Source organism: Vigna radiata, chromosome 5, assembly GCF_000741045.1.
Source record: "Vigna radiata var. radiata cultivar VC1973A chromosome 5, Vradiata_ver6, whole genome shotgun sequence".
NCBI classification, from domain to species: Eukaryota; Viridiplantae; Streptophyta; class Magnoliopsida; order Fabales; family Fabaceae; genus Vigna; species Vigna radiata.
In genome coordinates, this window is record NC_028355.1 from 17,541,966 (window position 1) to 17,563,556 (window position 21,591).

Here is a 21,591-nt window from a genome sequence, read left to right on the forward strand (position 1 = left end):
AAAATACTTTTTCATCAGTAACTGAAGTGAAGATTTTGGTTGTATTTTAAAAAATCTACTTCAAATTCACATTCTTATAGTCTAATACCATAAAAAAAATATATACTTTTTGTTTTAAAGAATTTATTGTTGCGAAAGATAATACGGAAGAAAGATTTTTGTTTCCTTTTCAATATGTAAATTAAAATTTGAAGAAAAAAAACATAACTCGCATCCAAATAAGAAAAAACATAAAACATAATTCAGACCCAAAGAAAAACAAACATAAAACATAATTCCCATCCGAGGAATAAAAACACATATAATTGTATGCTTCTCAAGGACATAGATAGACATTCTCACTTTCTTCATTTACTTTTAGAAATATCTAAATTTTGTCAGTTTTTACCATTTTGGTATTTGTTGCTTTAATATGTGCTAGCAAAGTTAAATCCTTTTATTAATTATAATATTCAAATTTATCATCATCAATGAATTATCATAGTTATATGTTATTTAGTTTAAAAATATACTTCAAACTCATTTAATTTTTGGATTAACAGATTTTTTTCCTCTAATTTTTATCCATCTTCTTCCAGTACTTTTAATTTCTTAATTTAATTTTAACAATTTTTAAAATATTATTAACATTTTTTTTTCTAAGAAGAAAGAAAATTTATCAAACCATTATGGTATGCGCTACGTATTAGATGTTACAATGCGTTACCTGTCAGCTTGCACCGTTCCATTACGTCTCTTCACTCCCTCCGGTTCGAACCTTGCTTTCTCAAATACCAGCTTTAGGGTTACGCATTCTATATTAACTCGGCCGAGTCAACTCATATCAAACTCAATGAGTCAACCCGCCGCTGATCTCAATGTTCTTGCCACAACAAAGGATGGGCTGCAGCAGCCAGAAAACGTAGATGTTGTGGTGCAGTACGTGGTGCTCCGGCGAGACCTGATTGACACTTGGCCGCTTGGGAGTGTGGTTACTCAAGGTTGCCATGCTTCTGTTTCGGCCGTCTGGTCCAACAAAGATGATCCTGACACGATTGATTATTGCAGCCCTGACAAAATTGATTCTATGCACAAAGTAAGGCTTCTCTCTCTCAGTTATTTTTTGTTCGTCTTATAGTCTGATAAGTGAAAGTCAAACTCTAGATCACAATGTTCATATTGTGTTGTCAAATTGAGCCTTCTAGTCTGTGAATCTGTTTATTCTTTGGACTTTTTGTCGTTGAATTGGGCAAACCTTGCTTGGTATGGTTCCTAAACTTTGCGATTTATCTTTTCCTAGTAATGCTTAAAACCCTAATCTATTGTAATGGCAGTGGGTTATTACTTGGAACCAACTAGAGTAGTGAAAGAAAAACATGGAATTTCAACCTTGTAAGGGGGATTTCACTTTATTTTTTGAGCTTTAGATAAAGCTAGAGATATGAATTGAAAGCATTGCTGGAATTTGAGGTGTTGGAAGGAACCTTTCTTGAACTTATTTATAGGAACAGGTGAAATAGTGTTGGTTTACATTCTTCAGAACATGTTCATTGCAATGCTTTCAATTCATCAAGACAAAATAGAGTCATGATAACTCTATTACTAGGCCTTATTAAATCTTTAACTTCTTCAACATAATTAGCATTGTACTAGCATGAATGTGAGTGACCATCTTCCCTTCCTTCTACATGATAAATCAGTAAACTAAAGATCAACATCACTTGTAAAAGGCAAATAAGAAAAGAGAAACTCTATTTTCATTGATTGAACAGTTATATATAAATAGTATCAATAGCCCACAAATTGAATGAAGAAAGTAATAATCCTGAACTGTAGCAAAAAACAATTTACTACATGTAAAAAAAAAAGTTTTAATGAGAATTTTACTACTGTCGAAGTATGTATGGAAATAGAAAAGTCTCACATTCGGGTGAGATTGTTTCATGGGAATGATATTTCTAAACAAATAGAAATTAACACAAAATGCATAAAAATTAAATCAACAAAATTATTCGTATGAAAAAATTTTGATTTTGAAAGTCAAAGGATTCTTTCTTTCTTGGTCTTGTAAACTAAACGACCAAATTTTGTTGTTCTCTGAAAAAATCCTAATAGTTTTGAATGAATATCATAAGGTTAGTTTTAATCTATAAAAGTCTTAGTTGAATACTACAATTTCTTTTAATTAAAGTCTTTTAAAATATTTTGAAATCCCAATTGAATACAACTTTTTTTTTGGATATTAGCATGCTGTGTTCTTTACATGCTCTGTTTAGCTAGTCATTGATAGTATGATAAATTCAGAAAAATTCCCAATGAATCAACTTCAAATATACCGTTGCATTGTTCTTCATGATGGATGGAAATTTGTTCACTTCTTTGTTGAATTTACCTATGATTTGCTGAGGTTTGCCAAATAACACCCTTTAGAACAATAGTTCATTGTCTCTGTTTTATTTTTTATGTGAGCCCTAAAATATCAACCTCTAGATTTGCATGATTTTATGCTGGATTGTACAATGTCGAGATTGTCATGCGTTGTGTGAATCGAGATTTTGAATATATCATGCTGGAATACAGAATTCCAGCATTTTGAGGTGTGATAACAATATATTAAAGTTGAAAGTACAAATATGCTCTTGACATTGCTGAAGTTTTGTAATTGTCAATATAGGATTTCATCATTTTTATGTTCAATTGGCCATTAATGTTTCTGGACAGCAATTGTTGATTACCTGTTATATTTTTTGTGACATCAGTTTTAGTTCAATTTTATCCATTTAACTATTTTTTATATCCTCTGTTTACCTTTGTAAGAAATTTTGGAGAAGTTTATCGTTGTTATTTTCGTAGATTCCATCCGAACTGTTTATTGCATTAATTTTTATTTTTTTTGCATGAATATCTTTAAGTGGATAAGCATTAATTAATTAGATTGCTGAAATTCCCATCCTTTTTTTAAAGGTAATTTTGAAAAAACGATTCAAATTGTAGATAAGTTTACTACTACTAATTAAATAAGCCAAATATCTTATGCTTGTGAGTTGTAAAGTTTTATATATAGTTCTAGAGGCAGTAGCATGTATATATGCATATGGTGTTTCTGTTGTGGGTCACGTAGATCTGATTTATTTTTTGGTATAGCTGAGCATCCAGTTTATTGTTAAGTTGCTGATGAAAATCATTTGTAGGTTACACTCGAAGTAAAGGGAGAAACCCAGATCAAAAACTTGTCTGAAAAGCTTACATCCGGTGGGATCATTCACAAACTGTGGATTGAACAACCTGAAAACATACCTACGTGCCTTGCCACAAAACCATACCCCAAGTCAATCGTATCTTCATATTTTAAAAAGTTTAAACTCTGTAAGTGATTTCATGTTTGATGGTTCTTCTATTTTCCCTGTTGCTATAATTTGATGAAAATGTACTGAACTATGATTGGTAATTCGGGAATTTATTTACTGTCTTCTCCCATGAAAATAACTCTATACCAAGTATAGTGAATTTTACGTGCACTAGCAATTCAAGCCGGATATCAATTTCTTTTAACTAATGGCCCGGGATGGAGGATGTTGTGTCTTGATATTTGAATGAACCTTATCGTAAAAAAAAAAAAAAAAAAGTTCATCATTTCTTCTGGCAAGTTAATTGGGGTTGTGCTTGTTTGCATACTGTAAAGAGAGGGTATGGAGTTTCTTTTTTCTTGGGCTTAGCCCCAGTGTTCTCCCAAAGAGGTATCCAATTTGCATGACTTATAGAATCCCTCTCGTCTCAAATCAATGTAACTACATTAACTGATGTCTCCCCTTTCAAATATTGTTTTCTCTGTGTACTAATATTTTAAAAATAACCATTTAAGCTCCTTGATTCATTAAGTTAAATGTCACTGAAACAGACTTAAACTCTTAATTTTAAAATTTTAAGATTTTTAACAAGGTTTAGTCATAGGAAATTTCAAATTCACATAAAAGATTGGCAAAATTACTGCCTTCTTCTCTCATCCTAGTTTCAGATTTCAATTTGTACCTTATCCCTATTTTTAACAAATCAATACGTGATTAGCATATTTGCAAAAATTGTGTGCAATTTCATTACAAATGTATTGGCATGCCTGTTAAATGTGTAGCATGAGGTAAAAATTATTAAATCTGGTGCCTTGTTTATGAATATGAAGTTAGTCCCTTGTTTTATTTTATAGCTGTGAAATCCATTGTTAGTATATTTTAGCTTTTACAAGTTTTTAAGAGTGTGACAAAAGGTTACTTAGCTCCCTAATTAAGTGTTTATAGTCAATCACTCTTGCTAAAAGAGGTAGACATATTATTTTTACATATAAAAAGCATTGAAATTGGACTGTCTTCTTTCCTTAAAGTTTACTAGGGTTCCTGAATTTATTGTTTATTTCCCATTACTTTTGCTCCAAACCAAATTAGATTGTTCTACTGACTTTCGGTTCACTAAAATGTTTGAATGTAAAGAAGTATCCCACAATTAATTAATGATCTGGAAAGTAGAAAATCTCAGATCATGGAAGAACTGTGAGTGAAAGTAAAAGGCATGGACGAGAGTAGATAACATCAGGTTCAAATATTTCACAGAAAAAGTAATATATATGGATACAAAAACTATGGCATATTATCTGGTACCTGTCAAACCCTAAAGTAACCCTAAAGTAGAAAATAAAATCCCTAGAAATACATAATAAAAAGGCCTATGATATATATATATATATATATATATATATATATATTATTGGAGGACGAGTGGTCTGGTGCAGATGGTGCAGTAATACCTGCGTTTGGTTTTGAAGTATAAAGGCAGAAAACAGAAATTCCATCGGGTCTCTACGTCCATAGCTTGGATCATCCCTCCGCAGTAAGGGCATGCACCAGGTGCTGGCTGCCTGGACAACACCTTCTCATCTTCTCCACACACAAACACTAAACACATGATCTTCTTCTCCTTAATCTCTTTCTCCCTTTGTTTTGTCGTGCAGCTTCTTAATCTTTACGACCTTGGACCCAACACTGCAAGATATAATGATGTCTTCCAGGTAACGCTTCAGATTCTTAGTTCCAAACAAACGCGTTTCCTAGAATTCCTTTTACTTTTCTTATCAATGGTTTTCTTCTCCGTGTCCTGTTATGCCCACACTTTCCACGCGTCCCTTTCTCTTATCATAATTTTTCCAAAATAATATGATTATTATAAATCCTCAAAATATAACACTAATTTATATACACAGAATATTTATATAAAGGCTGACGTCTATTTGTGCCGTCAAGTTGGTGGTAAAGCAGATTCTTAAGTCCTGCTAACTGCTCCATCAATAAATTCTGGGATTTGCATCATAGGCACGTATATCATATAATCTATTTAATAAGATATGGAAATTTCCTCTGAAATTTTTTAATAATTAGCGGACATGGATACGGTTGTTAAAGCTAAAATGACCCTATATTTAAAGTTATGTTAAAGAATGGGTATCAAAACTAATTAGGTTAAATAGATCATTACAAAGTTAACCCACCAAATTAGAAAAAATAATTGAAGGTTAGCTATTTTGGGTATCGTAACATACTGGGGTGGTATTTGACAAAGACATTCGATTTCGATTGTAATGGGCCAAATTCGAAAAGTAGAAATCCACTATATTTTATTAACCAGTTCTTGAATTGTTTTATTCACACAAAGTAGTATTAGATTCTATTTTGCGTGTTCACATCAATCTTGTATCTATCCCTGTTTGAGATATCTTGATTAATACGAAACTTATAAATTTCTTACACGATGAATATTTTTTTTTTTGTAAATTAAAATATTATCAAAATTATCATGGATATCATTTATTTTTATTTTTTTTATAAAGTTCAATAAACTAAGCAATCTGTGTGAAAAACTTTTACTCTATCAATACAATTTAATTTATTTTTATATTTTACTCATTTTCATGAATAATTTTAAATCAGTGTTCATGCTCAGATTTGTTTATTTGTGTATTTATTAAAAAAGATTTAGAAATTAAAAAATAATAATAAATATTTTTAAATTTATATATGTGATTAAACCTGTGATTATTTATCTTAATTTTTTTGGAAATTTTTAAAATCATCTTAAAATAATTATCACAGTTTACAGATTTAAAAAAATTCATTTAGATAGTGTTATTGAAACCTTACTAAAGATATTTTACACTCTTACTTGATAACAGATCACATGAGACTTACTTTATCTATTTTACTTCATCTTTTTCTTAGTTTTAGTAAAATAGTCAAAAGTTTCTTTTTTTTATTTATTTTTAAATCACAATAAATATATAATTATTATTTATTAGTTGCATAATAAATTTAAATACTTAAGTCATCTATCCAATCTAAACCAATGTATTTCTTATGAGATTGATTTCGGTTAGATTTGACAACAAGATTATGTGAACCTAATCCAATTATTAGATTGAATAATAAGATTAGTTAAACACTTATTATTTTCCATCCCTTTCTTCTTTTGAAAAAGAAATCATTGTTCATCTTTAAAAAAAAAAGGAAAAAGAAATCATCTGCATTCCTTTAGTTCTAACAAAGAAAAAATGGAAAACCTAATAAAGTAGAAGTTGCATATCTCTTCTGATGGGCACAATCCGATCCTGTGGTGGAGAAAATAATATTCTTCCACTTGCTTGTTCCTTTTTTTCTTGAATGAAAAATATATTTATTGAAGTGACAACTATGATAAAGAAAAATAAATGTATACTTTTTAATATAATATTATTGGATTTAATATAAATAATTGGAGTAGCTGAGAACATGGTGAGCACGATGAAGTTTGAAGCTATGATTCATTCCTTGAATCCATGGATGAGTAAAATAAAAGCCTAATACAACAAAATTAGATTAGAAAGCAAAAACACAATACATGGTATACTCTGTTCATGCATACATCACTTGGCAGCTACAAGGTGAGAATTCCCGAAATGCACGCGGAGCCTCTACCACCTGCCACGTCACACACACGTCAGCAGTACAACCTTTGACATCTTGTTCCATGTTCGAAACCCTCTCAACAATTCCTATCGCCACGTTCAAACCACAAGATGCCACGTAGATTCTGTCATCCAACCCCGTGGCACAAAAAGGCTTCTTCATAACTTCTCTTGGAAATCTACCACCTGCCACAGGACACCATGTGTCATGCTCCTCGTCGTACACCTTCACCGGCGAATCTCCATACTCGGCAATCATAAAAACTCTTCCGCCAACCGCCACACCCACCCCACTCCACCCTTCTCTCATTCCTATGCCCATCTCCTGCCACGTGTCCCTCTCCATCTCGTAAACCCAGCCCCTAGGCCGGAACATGAACGGCCACCACCACCCCTCCGTCACGTATACCCTTCCCCCTGCCGCCACAACCTCGTACCTCTCCAACTCCCCTTCCAACTCACTCCCCTCCTGCCATCTGTTGCTCTCGGGATCGTACACGCTGGTGCCGCCTCTCCCCACCGCCACTATCCTTCCCTCCACTCCTTCGGCAGCCACGAACTCCCTCCTCCCGGGTCCCCCAGCCACCGACCACTGATTCGTGGCGGCGCGGTAGGTCAGCGTTTTTGTGCCGTTGACGACGAAGAGCTTCCCCTGGCGTGGCAAGGCGGCGCAGGCAAGCGGCATGGTGTCCTCCGGCGAGGGCATTTGAGGAAGAAGGAACCAACGGGCAGAGGAAGGATCAAGCGCCTGCCACTGAAGCTTACCGGTTTGGGAATGGAAGGCGAGAACGAAAAGGTTGGGGTGGGAAAGCGTTTTCTTTGAGAAGATAAAAGAGGGATTGGTAATTGCTCTGTTCCAGGTGGAAGAAACAGAGCGCGAGAGAGCCTGGTAAGGGTAGGGAACGTGAAGAAGACATAGCTCTGCAACTTCGTTGGGCAAACCCGGAATAAGGTCTCTGTGTTCCTTTTCTCCTTCGAAGTAAACCATGATGTTTGGTTCGCAACGATGAAATGAAGAACAGCAAAGAGAAGAGAGAAGAGATGATAAAGGAGAGAAGAAATAAAAGTGTGAATGATTGAGTTGGGATGATGGATGATAGATGATAGATGATAGATGATGGGAACTGCAGTGGAAGTGGGGCCATGCCGTTTGTGGGCCCATATCGATCACTCCTAATATATAACATTTCATGCTTTTTCCCCCTTTCACTCTTTTTCACCCTTCAATTTTATAAACTAAATTTTTAAAACTCATAAAATGGAAACTAATTAATTTATGTTCTATAAATAATATTTCTTTTAAGTATTGCTTGTCTAGTTGTATAAATATATATATATATACATATATATATATATATATATATATATATGTATAGACTTATTAAATCCCATGACAATGAAAAGAATGTAATAAAAGGGTATATTTGTAATTATAAGATATGTTTGTTTACTTTATGCTCGTATATTTCCTTTTCTTATGTGCAGTAGATGGTTGAAAGCAAAGCATGTATTAATAAACCACAAAAATTTAATAAAAAATCTAATAAATATATTCAAATTTATCAAAGACTTAAAACTTGATTTAAGTCGATTATAAAATTATAAAACTAGACCACTAAATAAGGTAACAAATATGATAACAATCACTCGTTAACCACCACATCACCTAGATACATAAAAGTTAAACAATATAAACTCAATTAAATTTTTAATACTAAATTGATTATAAACATTTAATAAGAACTCGATAAAAAAATTCTTAAGTTTATCATAAATTTAAAACTTAATTAAATGATAGATGTACATAAAATTAAATATCATGTGTACCATTATTAGTTAATACATTTTGACAAATTCGAAGAAAGAGATGATAGTTGAACATAAGTCCAACTCATTTAATTGATTAACATCACTTACAATCTAACATTTGAACATGATGATTTTATGGATATTTCACTAATGTGTTTGTCGAATAGATTTATTACATGATATAATAATAAGACTTGAGCCAAATCAAATAAAAATTGATACTACTCTCATTCCAATATCTTAAAAAAAAATGAGTTTATGAATTTTTTAAAAAAATTAATGGAAAATATAATAACACCAATAAAACTCTAGTTCAATCTATATAAAGAATTGAGATGACTTAGAATCTAAAACCTCACCATCATTATTAAATTCATAACAAAGGTTGATTGTTTAGTAGTAATACTTTGACACCACAAAAGGATTAAATATACTCATTTAATAATCTAAAACAATAATATTTTATTTTTATTTAAAATTGTAATAAATATTATATTATTAAAAAGAACTCAAATATATGTACTTTAACCAAAAGTGTTAAAGTAACTTTTTCCTAATTGTTTATCATTATCTATTTCATTAGTAATATTTCTGTTTAATGTTATTCATTTCATTATTAATATCATCTTACATAATATTATCACTATATATTATCATATACATTCAGCATATCTAAAAAAAACTAACTCTTAGTACGCAACGCCGTGTTCGAAATTATTGGCTCTCACAGGAAATAATTTGACGTCAAATCCATTGGTTTTTCCATAAATTCATTTCTATTTTCCCTTTAAAATATAATTCTTTTTCTTTTCTTCTTCTCCCTTATGAAAAAAAGAAATCAGTTTTTAATTTTGTGATGATAGAAATTGGATAATCCAATAATAGTATGATAACGAGTGAAAACAGAAATGTTCACTTAGAACTTGTTAGAATGGATTCTAATCTGACTTTATACCATATTAAAAAATGAGTTTAAACCTAACTCAATTCTGTAAAACTGACTTGTAAAATGAGATTTGCATCTTACTTATATATTATAAATTGACCTTATCTCTATTTGATGTGAGACTTCTAAAAGTGATGTTAAAAAATAAAGAAGAAATAATAAACACAAAATATGTTCAACCTTTCAGAACGAGATGAGATTCAGCATTTACAATACAATGGCTTAAATGTTTTATTTTGTTTTTGGTTTGTATTTTATTAAAACATTTTAATATATGAATCCGAAGCTAAAAGGGTGCGACTTATGTTATGCAGTCGTACGTTAGGCCGCGGAGAATGCGGACGCCAAAGGAACCTTCTTTTATTTTTGTTCTTTTCTCTTTGTTTTTAGCATTTTAACATCTGATGTTTCTTTCACGTGTGACCTCGGATTTTTCATACTCTTTTCGTTCTATTATTACAACTTTTTTTTTTTTAAATTCATCTTTATATAATATATGTATCTTAATATGCTTTTAAGTCATTTTACAAATGTTAATAATAATAAATGAATTATCATTGATTTCAGAAATAATAAAATATAACAATTATGAATGTCAATAAATATATCTTCCATTATAGCTGTTGTTAAAATGAGTTACAGTCCATGAATCCATTCGACCTATCACAGGTTCGGATTGGGTTGGAAAAAAATGTATTCTTTTATGGATTGATCTACCAATTCACCTAATTTTATTTTTATTAATTTATTATCTTATAAAATCCTAAAAAATATCATTTGACTCATATTATGTGGATTGCATCGTACTTTTTTTTATTATTTTGAATTGTTTTGAGTTTAACATCATTTTGGAGTAAAATTTATTTAGATTTGAATTACAAAAAATTTGTAATCTTTTTTTTTTATTTTAAAAAATTGTAATTAAGTGAATAAGGAGCTAACCTGTTTAACTCACCAACCTGTGGTAAATCGAGTTGGATTCGATTTTTCTAATTCGTTAATAAATAAATCGGGTTGAGTCGTTCATTAAGTGATCAATCCGTGATGGACAGGGTGATCTGTTTTGATGACATTTGTTGTTAAGACAATTTTAAATAAATTTAGTTTAGTTTTAAGTTTAATTAAACAGTTTATAAAATAAAATTTATTTTTCTTTTTATTCTTTTCTTTTTTCTTTTTTAATTTTCTTTTTTTCTCCTTTACTTTTCTGGTGACAGCTCTATTAATACAAATTATAAATTATCGAAAGATTTTCCCAAAAAAGATTCTATTGACGGAATAAAAATTCTTGTAGTGATTATATTTTGGTTAAAACACAATATTATGGTGGAATAAATACATGTTTATAGCATTAATCATTTTCATAGTTCAATGAATCTCAACCCTTTACTTAAGAAGGAAAGAAGCAGTAAGAAGTGACAAAGGAAGAGGACAAAATCATTTTCTCCTGCATCACATCACGCACCAGTCTTTGCTCCAGAAAGTCAAACCGCATAAATTATTAAGTGGTCTTAACACATAATCTTTAATTAGCAACCATATAACATATGATTAAATTCAATAACTGTCTTTCAAATTAAAGAAAAATATATAATAAGTACATGTCACCGGTTGTGACATCCGGGCACTGACGAGGGCGGAAAGTGATCATCGGTGCAAAAGGTACGGACAAGGAATAGTTCCTGGCAGACTTTCAGTGGAAGGGGCACATGAACGAATAAAACATACACCGGAATAAGAAGGATATAAAGACAGTATATGTATAGGACTGTATGGTTAAAGGATAGCTTAAAAGAATTAATTTGGCTATTCATATCAACAAATGTATTTGCTTTTGGATAGCTTAACCTATAAGAATTTCATGGTTAAACGTGTTTAGCCTAGAGTAATTTACACCAGTATTGTCTTATGTGCAGTATATAGATATTGTTTTGTGTGTTTTTTTAAGTATTAGAAGTCCTACATCGACTAGAGATAAAGTTATTTAAGTCTATATAAATGGATGCAAATCTCACTCTATAAGTCGGTTTTACGGTTTTGTGGGATTGAGTTAGGCTTAAACTACACTTCTAAAATAGATGCCTGAAAACAATTTATATATTTGAAAATGAATGGTTGAAGAGAAGAATTGATTGAATGAAATGAAAATACAATGTAACCTCTAACAGGAAGCAATGTCCGTGACCATTTTCTTGAGTTGCTACTTGGTAATGCTTTGAAAAAAACATTATAAGAAGACAAAGAACTGAGGTTGTTACTGTGTATAGAGAGTTACAACTCAAATTTAATTTCCTGAACTTTAGAATAGTTAAGTGCAATAAGGTTTTTTTAATGATGCTTTAGTTTGTGCTGGACCCAGTTACACAATTATGGCGTTCATCCCTTGACCCTCAAGCATCTAATATCTAATATCCATCTTGATTGGAAAAAGCACCAGTTGTACTTACACCCATTCGAATCATTTTTTAAGATTTACTTAACATCATTGGAAAAAGGTAACATCAAACCGAATCTTTTGACCTTTCTTCATGCTTTTCCAGCAAAATTTTTGGATCACTACACACTCATTTTTCCTGCTCTTTCTACACTCACCACCAAACCTTTCTTTAGTAAACACTCAAACTACATCAAATAAACTTATAGAAAATATAAAAAATGCATTTTAAACTCAGATCACACTGAGGTATATACATATCAAGCGTAATAATGACTTTGATATTATGTTAGAAGTTAATTTTAAGCCTAATTCAATTTTACAAATCAAGCGTAATAATGACTTTGATATCATGTTAGAAGTTAATTTTAAACCTAATTCAATTTTATAAAACTGACTTGTAAGGTAAGGTTTGTACCTACTTATATATTATGATTGACTTTATCTCTAGTCGGTGTATTATTTTCAACAAATTCAATTTCGCAAAACGGCTTTTAAGAAGAAATTTACACCTACTTGTATATGATTCTAAATTAGTTTTATTTTTAGTGAATGTAAGAATTCTAACAACAAAATGTAATATTGTGATTGCTTCTTGAGAAATATAATCATGTAAAAGTGAAATTACTATTTATAACTTTTGTATGTTCTATGGATTACGAGTTCTCATAATGCAATGCAATGCTCTATTCTTAACGAGCAAGACAAGATTAATGATTGAAAGAGAGAATAGTGAAAAACAGAGATATCAGTAGATGGATGATTCTTTTTAAAAGATAACTTGAAATATTGTAGGAAAAATATACTATTTGAATTATTAAATTTTAAAAAAAATATATGAAATTCTATAAATTTATAGGATTGATTTAGTTATATAAAATTTATAAAAATTGAAATTTCATTTAAGTGAAAATTTTTAAAATGTGTATCATTTTCACTTTTGCATTTATGTATTTTTCTTAGCTTGGATGAGATTGAAATTACAAACATACTCACAAATATAAGTGGACAAGTAATCAGACGATCAAAAACACATACAAAAACATATAAACACACCGACCTAGATAGTTAAACACATAATTTTTTATGTAAAAACTGCAAATATTATACAATACTTCTAACAAAAACTATATATCATCTTAATTTTTCAGACAAAATTTTTCATATAATTTTATTAATCAAATTGTAAATTCTCCCATAACACAACTATTCCAGATTTTTTTACATCCAAGAGACGAATTGATTATGATGACAAATTCCAAATAAAATTTTTATATTTTTAATTTGCGAGCAAATAATAAAGAGAAAAAACATTGTTCCTTTCCTGTTATTTGTGAGAGCAAAAGGAAACGTAAGGAAAAGGTAGAAAATTTAGATATAAACCTTGTAGAAAACTTTAATAAAATATAGTTTTAACTTACAAGTATTTATACTTTTGAACTATTAAATATTAGTTTTATCAAAATAAAGTTAGTATTCAGTAGTTATAGAAACCTTTTATCTAAATAATAAAATAAAAATCTTACAAATTAGAAAAATGATTTACTTTAAATATTTGTAGAATAAAATAATTTGGATAAAAAGAATTGAAATGAATATATTTAAATTTTGAAAAAGAAAATCCCACGCGGAACAGTATTGTCTGAACAGGAACAACTTGACATTATATATTCCTTGAGTTTTGGCCAGCACGCAACTATAACAGCAGTGTTTGAAGTCTTAACAAAAAAATGCCTTCAAATTACTTTTCTTTCACTTTCCAGATATGAAAAGCACCACAAATCAATAACACTGCGAAACTAAATTCGTCAACGCATGATAGGAAAAAAGTGTTTAATTACTATTTCACAACTTTTACAGAGCTAAAATGATATTATTAGAAATTAACTTTTACATTTATAAAAGAAAGAGAAAATAAATAATAATGAAAGATAATGTCAAATTGTATTGTACCATGTTAACACATTTCCATAATGATGGAGCGGTTCCGTTCCCAAACTTAAAGAAATGTTTCGTTTCAATCGATTAGTTAACATTTTTACAGTAAACCGATAAGTAGATACAAATTAAAATTATTATCACAATTCTAACACGTTTAACAAAGTAAAAAAGATAAATCATATTTGATAATAATTAGATCAATTTTAATTAAAAGTTTACTTGAAAACTTATAAATACAGAGATAAAATAAAATTGTAAGTGATTATAATTAGGTTTAATATCTCATATGTTTCCTATTCTATCAAGTGTCTTCGATTTGGTTCCAATTTTTTTTCTCTTAAATGTTGTCTTAAAGAATGTAATTTTTGTTCAATTTGGTTCTTTTTGCAAACGGTTTTTAAATTGTTAACAATAGACAACGTGCTTATGAGTGTTGACTTGTCTTGACTGAAACATGACGCAACTAATGAAAGACTACCACGCGACAGTCCCTTCCCCACCCAAAAAATTAGGGTTTCTGAATGTAAGGGGGAAGGCTTCCTTACGACTACGCCGTCGCGAAAGGAAAATTAAGTGGGTTTCGAAATGCAAGAGTGTGGCGATGCAAATCTAACTCGTGGTTGCTTGTCTGCGATTTGGTTTCTTTGATATCTTTCTACTTGCAGGTTTGAAGAGCAGCTTTAGGATTGCTGGAGAAGATGAATATTGATGGAGAATGGTGCTTTTGCGGCAACGACTATATTCCATTTGGCTTTTTCTTTCTTTGTATTTTCCTTTGCAGGTTGAAGACTTGATGGAGAAGATGAGCTCGTGCATGGCTGGCTATCTTGTGGCGACAGTCATGGTTGTCGCGACGAAATGGTGGTTGGCCGTGAGCATGGCGGCAACCGTTAGGATTAGGGGGAAATTTGGATTTTTGGAGGTAGGAGATAACGATGATGTGTCAAGGGTAATGTATCACTTATTGTACAGTTGGACTGTCTGTCATTAACTATTTAAACTGAAATCAAATCGAACTCACTTGACGAAAATAAGGACGATCAGATATATTAAACCTTACATTTACTATGAATTTAAAATTTTACTGTAATAATCAATTAAATTCGTTTAACTAACTTAAACACTTAAGAATCTCTTTAACAAATATAAAGAAGAAGACAAAACTATTTCAACATAAACTCAAAACAAATAAAAAATTTAACAAAAGAAAAATGTAAGGGAATACTTCTCAGCCCCTTCATCCGAAACAAATAGAGAAAAAAAAATGGTATCAAAATATCAGTGTCTATAATTATGTAAACTCGTAGTTTACCACGCTAAAAGAATTAAAGAATAATAGTAATATTAATAAAAGAGAAAATAATGAGGGTAAAATGGGTGATGCATAATGGAGCATTGAATGATTTGACAGAATGTAAACCTAATTCATGTCGTACAAACAATGTCAAAAACACTTAAATGCATCGTGGCCCATGCCTACTCTCACTTAATAATGCCTTATCATATGTCGGATCCAATACTAGCCCAACATCTACATTTTCAAACACTGTTTGCTTCTTTCCTAACACAACCACGCACTAATTCACCTTCCTCATTTCTTTCAATAACATTTTTTTATTTAATAATACGCCCCTGTTACCAAAATTAACCTTTTTAATAATTCAAATACTTCTAAAAATAGATCACAAAGGAAATATTTTAATAACTTAAAATTTGACGAGTAATTATTAAAATCAATCATTATACATGTAACTTCTTTTACATTTTTGCTTTTAAAAATTCTCCAAAAGGGATGTGAATGTGTATACTACTGTAGATTATAGAAACAATTACAAACATAATCTTTTTAAGTTAGTAATATGCACTGCGAAAAAACATTATAGTATATAACCTTTTCCAATAGTCAAACACACAAAAATTAGTTTCATACCTTGTTCATCACTTGCTCCCTATCCTTAACAAGTTCGGAAAACACAACACAACCCAACCTCCAACATTTTTTTGGCTTGTCTCTTCTGTCTTTTTGAATCTCTCAATAGTCACTTTCCACCCCAACCAAGCGTACCAGCAAAGATGTCCAAAATCTCATGTATCTAAGCAAACAACAAGACCACATTTTTTTTAACAATATTTTTTTACCAATCTTTTGATATATAAATTATTATGTATTATTATTTTATTGATCTGTATATTTAAAACGAATCAATCATAAACCATTAAAAAAGTTGTCGAAAAAATATTTTCTCACCAAAAAAACACAATCAACTTCTCCAAGAAACATTTTTCTTTCACAGTACTCATTTCATAAGAGATTCATACGCTATCAATTGATTTCTGTCAATACATTTATTTCTCTGTTGAAAAACACAAATCTCATGTCGGCTAAAAATGTAATCTTTAGAAAATGATACAGCTCTTACCTCACAAACTGATCTATAAAACTGAATGGACTGAAATCTAAACTTGAAAGTAGTTTCAAAAACCTGATCTACAATAATAAGAGACAAGGGGGTGTGGCCCAAACCCAACAAACATTTTTTTTTCAAATCAAACCTTAAAGTTGACAATTTTATATACCAGGAAAATACATGAATGGCTTCCTAGAAAAATGATTCTGACATCTACAATCTGACTGGTGCCAACATCATAGTAATTCACTAATTTCAAGCTTGAGAAGAAACATTCGTTATTGCCACAGTATTTCCTGAAACCCGTTGCGCAATTAACAGAGATTTTCCATATTTTCAATCATTTCAGCTTGAAGATACACGCCAACGTAATTTCTGCAAGAAACTTCTTTGTTTTTCATCCTATAAAAGCACCAACTAGTACTCGCATACGATCATCAGTTATATATCATCAAAATCAATCTAGCTTCTATGTCAGCAAATGAAGAGACAGAAATCTACACCACTCATTAGACAAATTCACAGGTCTGTAAAGAAACTGAAGACAATGATGCACTCTTGGCGAGTGCATTCCAGTGTATCCACAAGATTAAAACAAAGATGGTGCAGTTTGTTCCACAAACAAATGCGCAAGCAAAGGTTCCTTGTGGATGAAGAAATCACTGAGGATTACATGGTTCGATGTAGAAGAACAATGGCGTCTGCTTCGGAAGATGATATTGATAAAAGAGCTGAGATTTTTATAGCAAAGTTTCGGCGACAACTAAGCTTGGAGAGAATAGCTTATTCTGAACCAAAGTATATTATATAAGAGATATATAGTTTTTATAGTGACTAAGTATAGTAAGTCATTCAAAGTACTTCATTTTTTATGTTTTTTTTTTCTCTGTGTGTGAAATTTGTGTTGGGGTTTGTTTTAAATAAGTCGACATTGTTTAAAGTACATGTTGTTGTGTTATGTGTTTTTTTTTTTCTTTTCTGGTCGACCATGCACTTGTAGAAACTGTCTTCAAGGTTGCTTAATCTGAATTTCTTCTTGCTGAAGAAACAGTGTGTTGAACACAGCTGAAAATTCCACCCTTTCTCTTCTCATTTGTTTGCTTCAATCAGTGTTACAACACTTACAAAAGGACTCTGGTATTCAAGCGAGTTAACATGAAAATGGTCAAAGAGTCTTATCTTTTAATTATGATAACTTATTAAAGGTAGTCGAGCATACAAACTTTATTTTATAAAATTAAATTAAATTTAAAATTAATTTTTCAAACAAAAATAAAAACACATAAAAGATGAAAAATAAAATAAAAAATAAATTTATAAATCATTTTAAAATAAAAATTTTATAAAATTAAATTAGACTTAAAATTATAAATACTCATATCAAAACAAAAACACATAAAAAAAATATAAGAATCATTATAAAAGAATGATTTCGGGTTTAATATCACTTTCTACAGAGTAGCGGAATTTTGGGTGGTTTTGATTCTTGATTCTTTCAAAAATTTTAAACATGTATAAATTTATATATAACTAAAAATGTTAATTTTAATTTTTGATATTTTGTATATTTAACATTTTAAAAAAAATGAACACCCAAAGATATAGTGTGAAGATCACCATTAGTTTATACATACACTTACTCTATATATTTGGAGAACTTTCAATGATACATTAACTATTCTTTTATATTGAATTTGAATGTAATTCATTAGACACTCTTTGACACATGTGGTTCCTATTGAGTGTTGGTAATCTTGATACTAATACTAAGTTGACCAAATCACTTATTCTTTGACAGTTATTTATATTCTAGATGGAATATATTTTTTCGGTTTGAAATAAATTATCTAATAATTATAACCCTTGTTTGCATCCACTGTAATTTGAAAGAAAAGGAAATTTGAGTTTGCAAGAAGATGATGAAACATAATTTGTAAGTAAATAAAAAATAAATGTGTAAATTCAGTGCTTTTTTTTCACTTATATAATCTAGAAAAAAAAGTAAATACTAAAAGTAGATATTTACACCCTTTTTAAAAACTATTATTTAATAAATTGAAAAATCAATTATTAAATTAAAATATTTACAGCTTCTAAATATAAGAAAGTGATTTCAAATAAATGGTAAACTAATAATCATATATAATTCGTTTTAAAAGAACATAAGAATGAGACAACTAAAGCTAAATTCCACTAATTTTATATATTAATATATTTATTTTTCGAAACTTCGTCGGGATGGGATAACATTATTACATCTAACGTTATATTTCACGTATTATTATAGAAACTTCTATTTTGTCCTTAAAAAATGTTGTTGTGGATCTTGAAAGAGAAATATTTTTTACTTCAACTTTTAATGTAAAATTATTAGTTCTACAAGAATATTTATATTTTATGTTTTTTTATTTAATTGGGAAATTTAATAATTAAGTTATTTTGATTAATTATAAATCTTTTCGTTTGGCGGGAGAAATGAGAAATCTTCTCTAAGTCCGCTTGTCTCAAAATAGTGAACAATAAAATAATGTATTTATATCAATTATAAATATTTTGCTTTCAAATTTTAATTAGTACAGCAAAAATTAGAAATATCTTAATGATAAATAATTTGTTTTGCTTGCCTCAAAATCTTAATAGTAGATAAATCTTTGAACTTAGAAAAATAATTCAATTTTTATAAACAACTTTTTAGTTGTAGTTATTGGTACGATCTAATTAATAAAAAAATAATTTCTCATATTGATTTTGTTTATTACATACTTTTAATAATTAAGTGTTTTAACTGAAATATAAATAATAATAATTTATTTTAACCTAAAATTAACGGGGGAGGGAATTATATTATTATATATTGATATACCTTTTATTCATCACGAATAATAATAATAATATAATCACTATTTTTTAAACAAAAATATTTTTAATATTTTTTATTTTATTTTATATTGTTCAATCTTAATTTTTTTTGCAGATATATAAAATAGACATCTTTTTGAAATATATTTTAAATCTTTACGATGAATAAATTTCAAAATAACTAATTATAAACACACAAAGTTCAAGTGCATGTGAACATAATACTCATAAAAATGAATATTCAAAATTAAATAATTATGAACGTATATTTAGTATGCTACTAAGTACTATAAAAATTGATAATAAAAAAATTGTATATAAATATACCAAATGAAAAGTAGAAAAATGAATAACTGAAATGAATATGTGAATGTTGAAAAAACCAATAGTGTAAATTATTACAAGTACACAATAACTAAAATAACAAGTATATGCATTTGAATTATGTAATTATACATAAGTAAATTAGTGGATTACATATGTGAAACTTAATTAGTTGAGAAAAATTAACAAATGCCTAATATGATTTTCCCATCTTTAGGTAAAAAAAAATACAAACATTAAAATATATTTAATTTAAGTACTGTTCTTCTTTTTCTCTATTTCATTTTCCTATTTTATATGGTTTAGGTCATTTTTGATGGTCAATAACATTTTGAAATGCACCTGCCAATGCTTTTACACTATTCCTCTTTCCTTTCAATAATTTGCTCTCATTCTCTTCAATGGAATCATTGGACACACAAGTTTCAGTCTCTTTGTCCTTTTCTACAACATCACTTGTTTCTTTTGTTTCTTCTTTAATTTCATTCTCTACAACATTTTCTTCTTTAGCTTCATTCTCTACTTTACCTTCTTTTTCTTCTTCCATTGAATCTTCAACTTCTTTTCTCTCTTCTACTACTTCATTGTTGCTCTCACTCTCACAAACTTCTTCTACAACTCCACTTTCTGTTTTTTCTTCCTCTTCTTTAGCCTCGACTTCTTTAATTGTTGAATTATCACTCTCTTGAATGGCGCATTCAATTTGATTTCTATCATCGCTCTCTTTCTGTTTCTCTTCTTCCAAGACACTCGGAACATCCTTCTCATCATCCTCTTCAACATGAGCTTGACCTGTCTCCTCAAGCTTTTGTTTACACTCTTCATGATCATGATGCTCATTCTCTTCAGCATCATGTGTGTGATCATTCTCATACTCTTCGAGATCATGCTCGTGTTTATGATCACACTTTTCAGAATCATGTTCATGCTTATGCTCTCCATGATCATGTCCTTTGTGCTCATCTTCATGATCTTGCACGTATGCATGGCCATGTTCTTGGTGATCAAGCTTGTGCTCGTGTTCATTTTCATGTTCAGAGTCAACTACTTGATGTGTCAGTTTTTCTACATTCTTCACTTTTTCCGCTTCTTCAACCACTTCATTTGTACATTCTTTACCTTCTGGTTGAGTAGTATTGCTACTCTTTGAAATGTTATTTAGGATAGCAGAAGTGTCCTGTTTAGGATTAGAAGTACAAGCATTATTAGTACTCTTCTTGACAGTTTTCTCACTTGATGATTGCGTTCTTCCTTTTATGGGGGTCTTTGTAAGTGTATCTGAAGCAGATTTTGAAGGATTTAGAGTAGTTTTATTTGGAAGACTTGAAGCTCGAAATGGAACATTCCTTTCTCGTGGACCAGGGGACACAAGAGCTTTGTGTTGCCTTGAAGGAGAAGGTGAAAGTGCTTGTTTATGAACTCGTGAAGATGATGATGGTTCAAGAGATCTTCTTCTGTTTAGGGTAGGTTTAGGGGGAGGATCATTCTTAGGAAACTTGAAAGAGGAGTGAGAATCAAGACGTTTTGAACTTATTGTTGGTTTTAGATAATTAGGAATTTGTTTATCCGACGTGGAATTTGAAGTAACCTTGTTTGTTGAGGATGACTTGGTTGTGGTCTTTTTTGTGCTTGTGGTAGAAGAATTTGAAGATGCAACCTTCTTCTCCTTCCCCACCACACCCGTGTCTTTTATTTTTGTTGCCATATATATAATTAGCTACCTCACCTATAAATTTATTAAAAAAATAAAAATAATATATTAACATACATATATATTATATTCTTCATTGAAATAGATTATAAAGAGTAATGTTTTCAATATCCTAAATGATTCAAGTAATAAAATAGTTTTTTATACAAAGTGTTTTGTTCCACAATATTCATTTCGAAGAAAAGCTTTATAAGATTC

The 21,591-nt window shown here is 29.9% G+C and overlaps 4 protein-coding genes across 4 annotated transcripts; 1 reads left to right on the plus strand and 3 right to left on the minus strand.

The window, feature by feature from the left end:
* The first annotated feature begins 682 nt into the window (after positions 1-682).
* On the plus strand, positions 683-3,531 carry LOC106760393 (putative peptidyl-tRNA hydrolase PTRHD1). Its single transcript, XM_014643827.2, has 2 exons — positions 683-1,075; positions 3,171-3,531. The coding sequence occupies exons 1-2, from the start codon at positions 698-700 to the stop codon at positions 3,351-3,353; spliced, it is 561 nt and encodes a 186-aa protein (XP_014499313.1). The 5' UTR covers positions 683-697; the 3' UTR covers positions 3,354-3,531.
* Positions 3,532-4,477: 946 nt separating this feature from the next.
* LOC106759994 lies at positions 4,478-5,744 on the minus strand. The gene has a single exon (XM_014643421.2). The coding sequence runs from the start codon at positions 4,930-4,932 to the stop codon at positions 4,732-4,734; it is 201 nt and encodes a 66-aa protein (XP_014498907.1). The 5' UTR covers positions 4,933-5,744; the 3' UTR covers positions 4,478-4,731.
* A 983-nt stretch (positions 5,745-6,727) lies between these two features.
* LOC106761094 (F-box protein AFR) lies at positions 6,728-8,280 on the minus strand. The gene has a single exon (XM_014644600.2). The coding sequence runs from the start codon at positions 8,151-8,153 to the stop codon at positions 6,909-6,911; it is 1,245 nt and encodes a 414-aa protein (XP_014500086.1). The 5' UTR covers positions 8,154-8,280; the 3' UTR covers positions 6,728-6,908.
* An 8,474-nt stretch (positions 8,281-16,754) lies between these two features.
* LOC106760394 (DNA ligase 1-like) lies at positions 16,755-21,387 on the minus strand. The gene is made up of 2 exons (XM_022780238.1): positions 20,280-21,387; positions 16,755-16,795 (listed from the first exon to the last, which is right to left on the minus strand). The coding sequence occupies exons 1-2, from the start codon at positions 21,385-21,387 to the stop codon at positions 16,755-16,757; spliced, it is 1,149 nt and encodes a 382-aa protein (XP_022635959.1).
* Between the last annotated feature and the right edge of the window lie 204 nt (positions 21,388-21,591).

Bases quoted from the DNA above. Each gene is read 5' to 3' on its own strand.
- LOC106760393 (XM_014643827.2), top strand. From the start codon at position 698: ATGCGTTACCTGTCAGCTTGCACCGTTCCATTACGTCTCTTCACTCCC. The intron at 1,076-3,170 runs GTAAGGCTTCTC...AATCATTTGTAG, and splicing joins AAATTGATTCTATGCACAAA to GTTACACTCGAAGTAAAGGG.
- LOC106759994 (XM_014643421.2), bottom strand. From the start codon at position 4,932: ATGTGTTTAGTGTTTGTGTGTGGAGAAGATGAGAAGGTGTTGTCCAGG.
- LOC106761094 (XM_014644600.2), bottom strand. From the start codon at position 8,153: ATGAAATGTTATATATTAGGAGTGATCGATATGGGCCCACAAACGGCA.
- LOC106760394 (XM_022780238.1), bottom strand. From the start codon at position 21,387: ATGGCAACAAAAATAAAAGACACGGGTGTGGTGGGGAAGGAGAAGAAG. The intron at 16,796-20,279 runs GTGAGAGCAACA...AACGGGTTTCAG, and splicing joins TGTAGAAGAAGTTTGTGAGA to GAAATACTGTGGCAATAACG.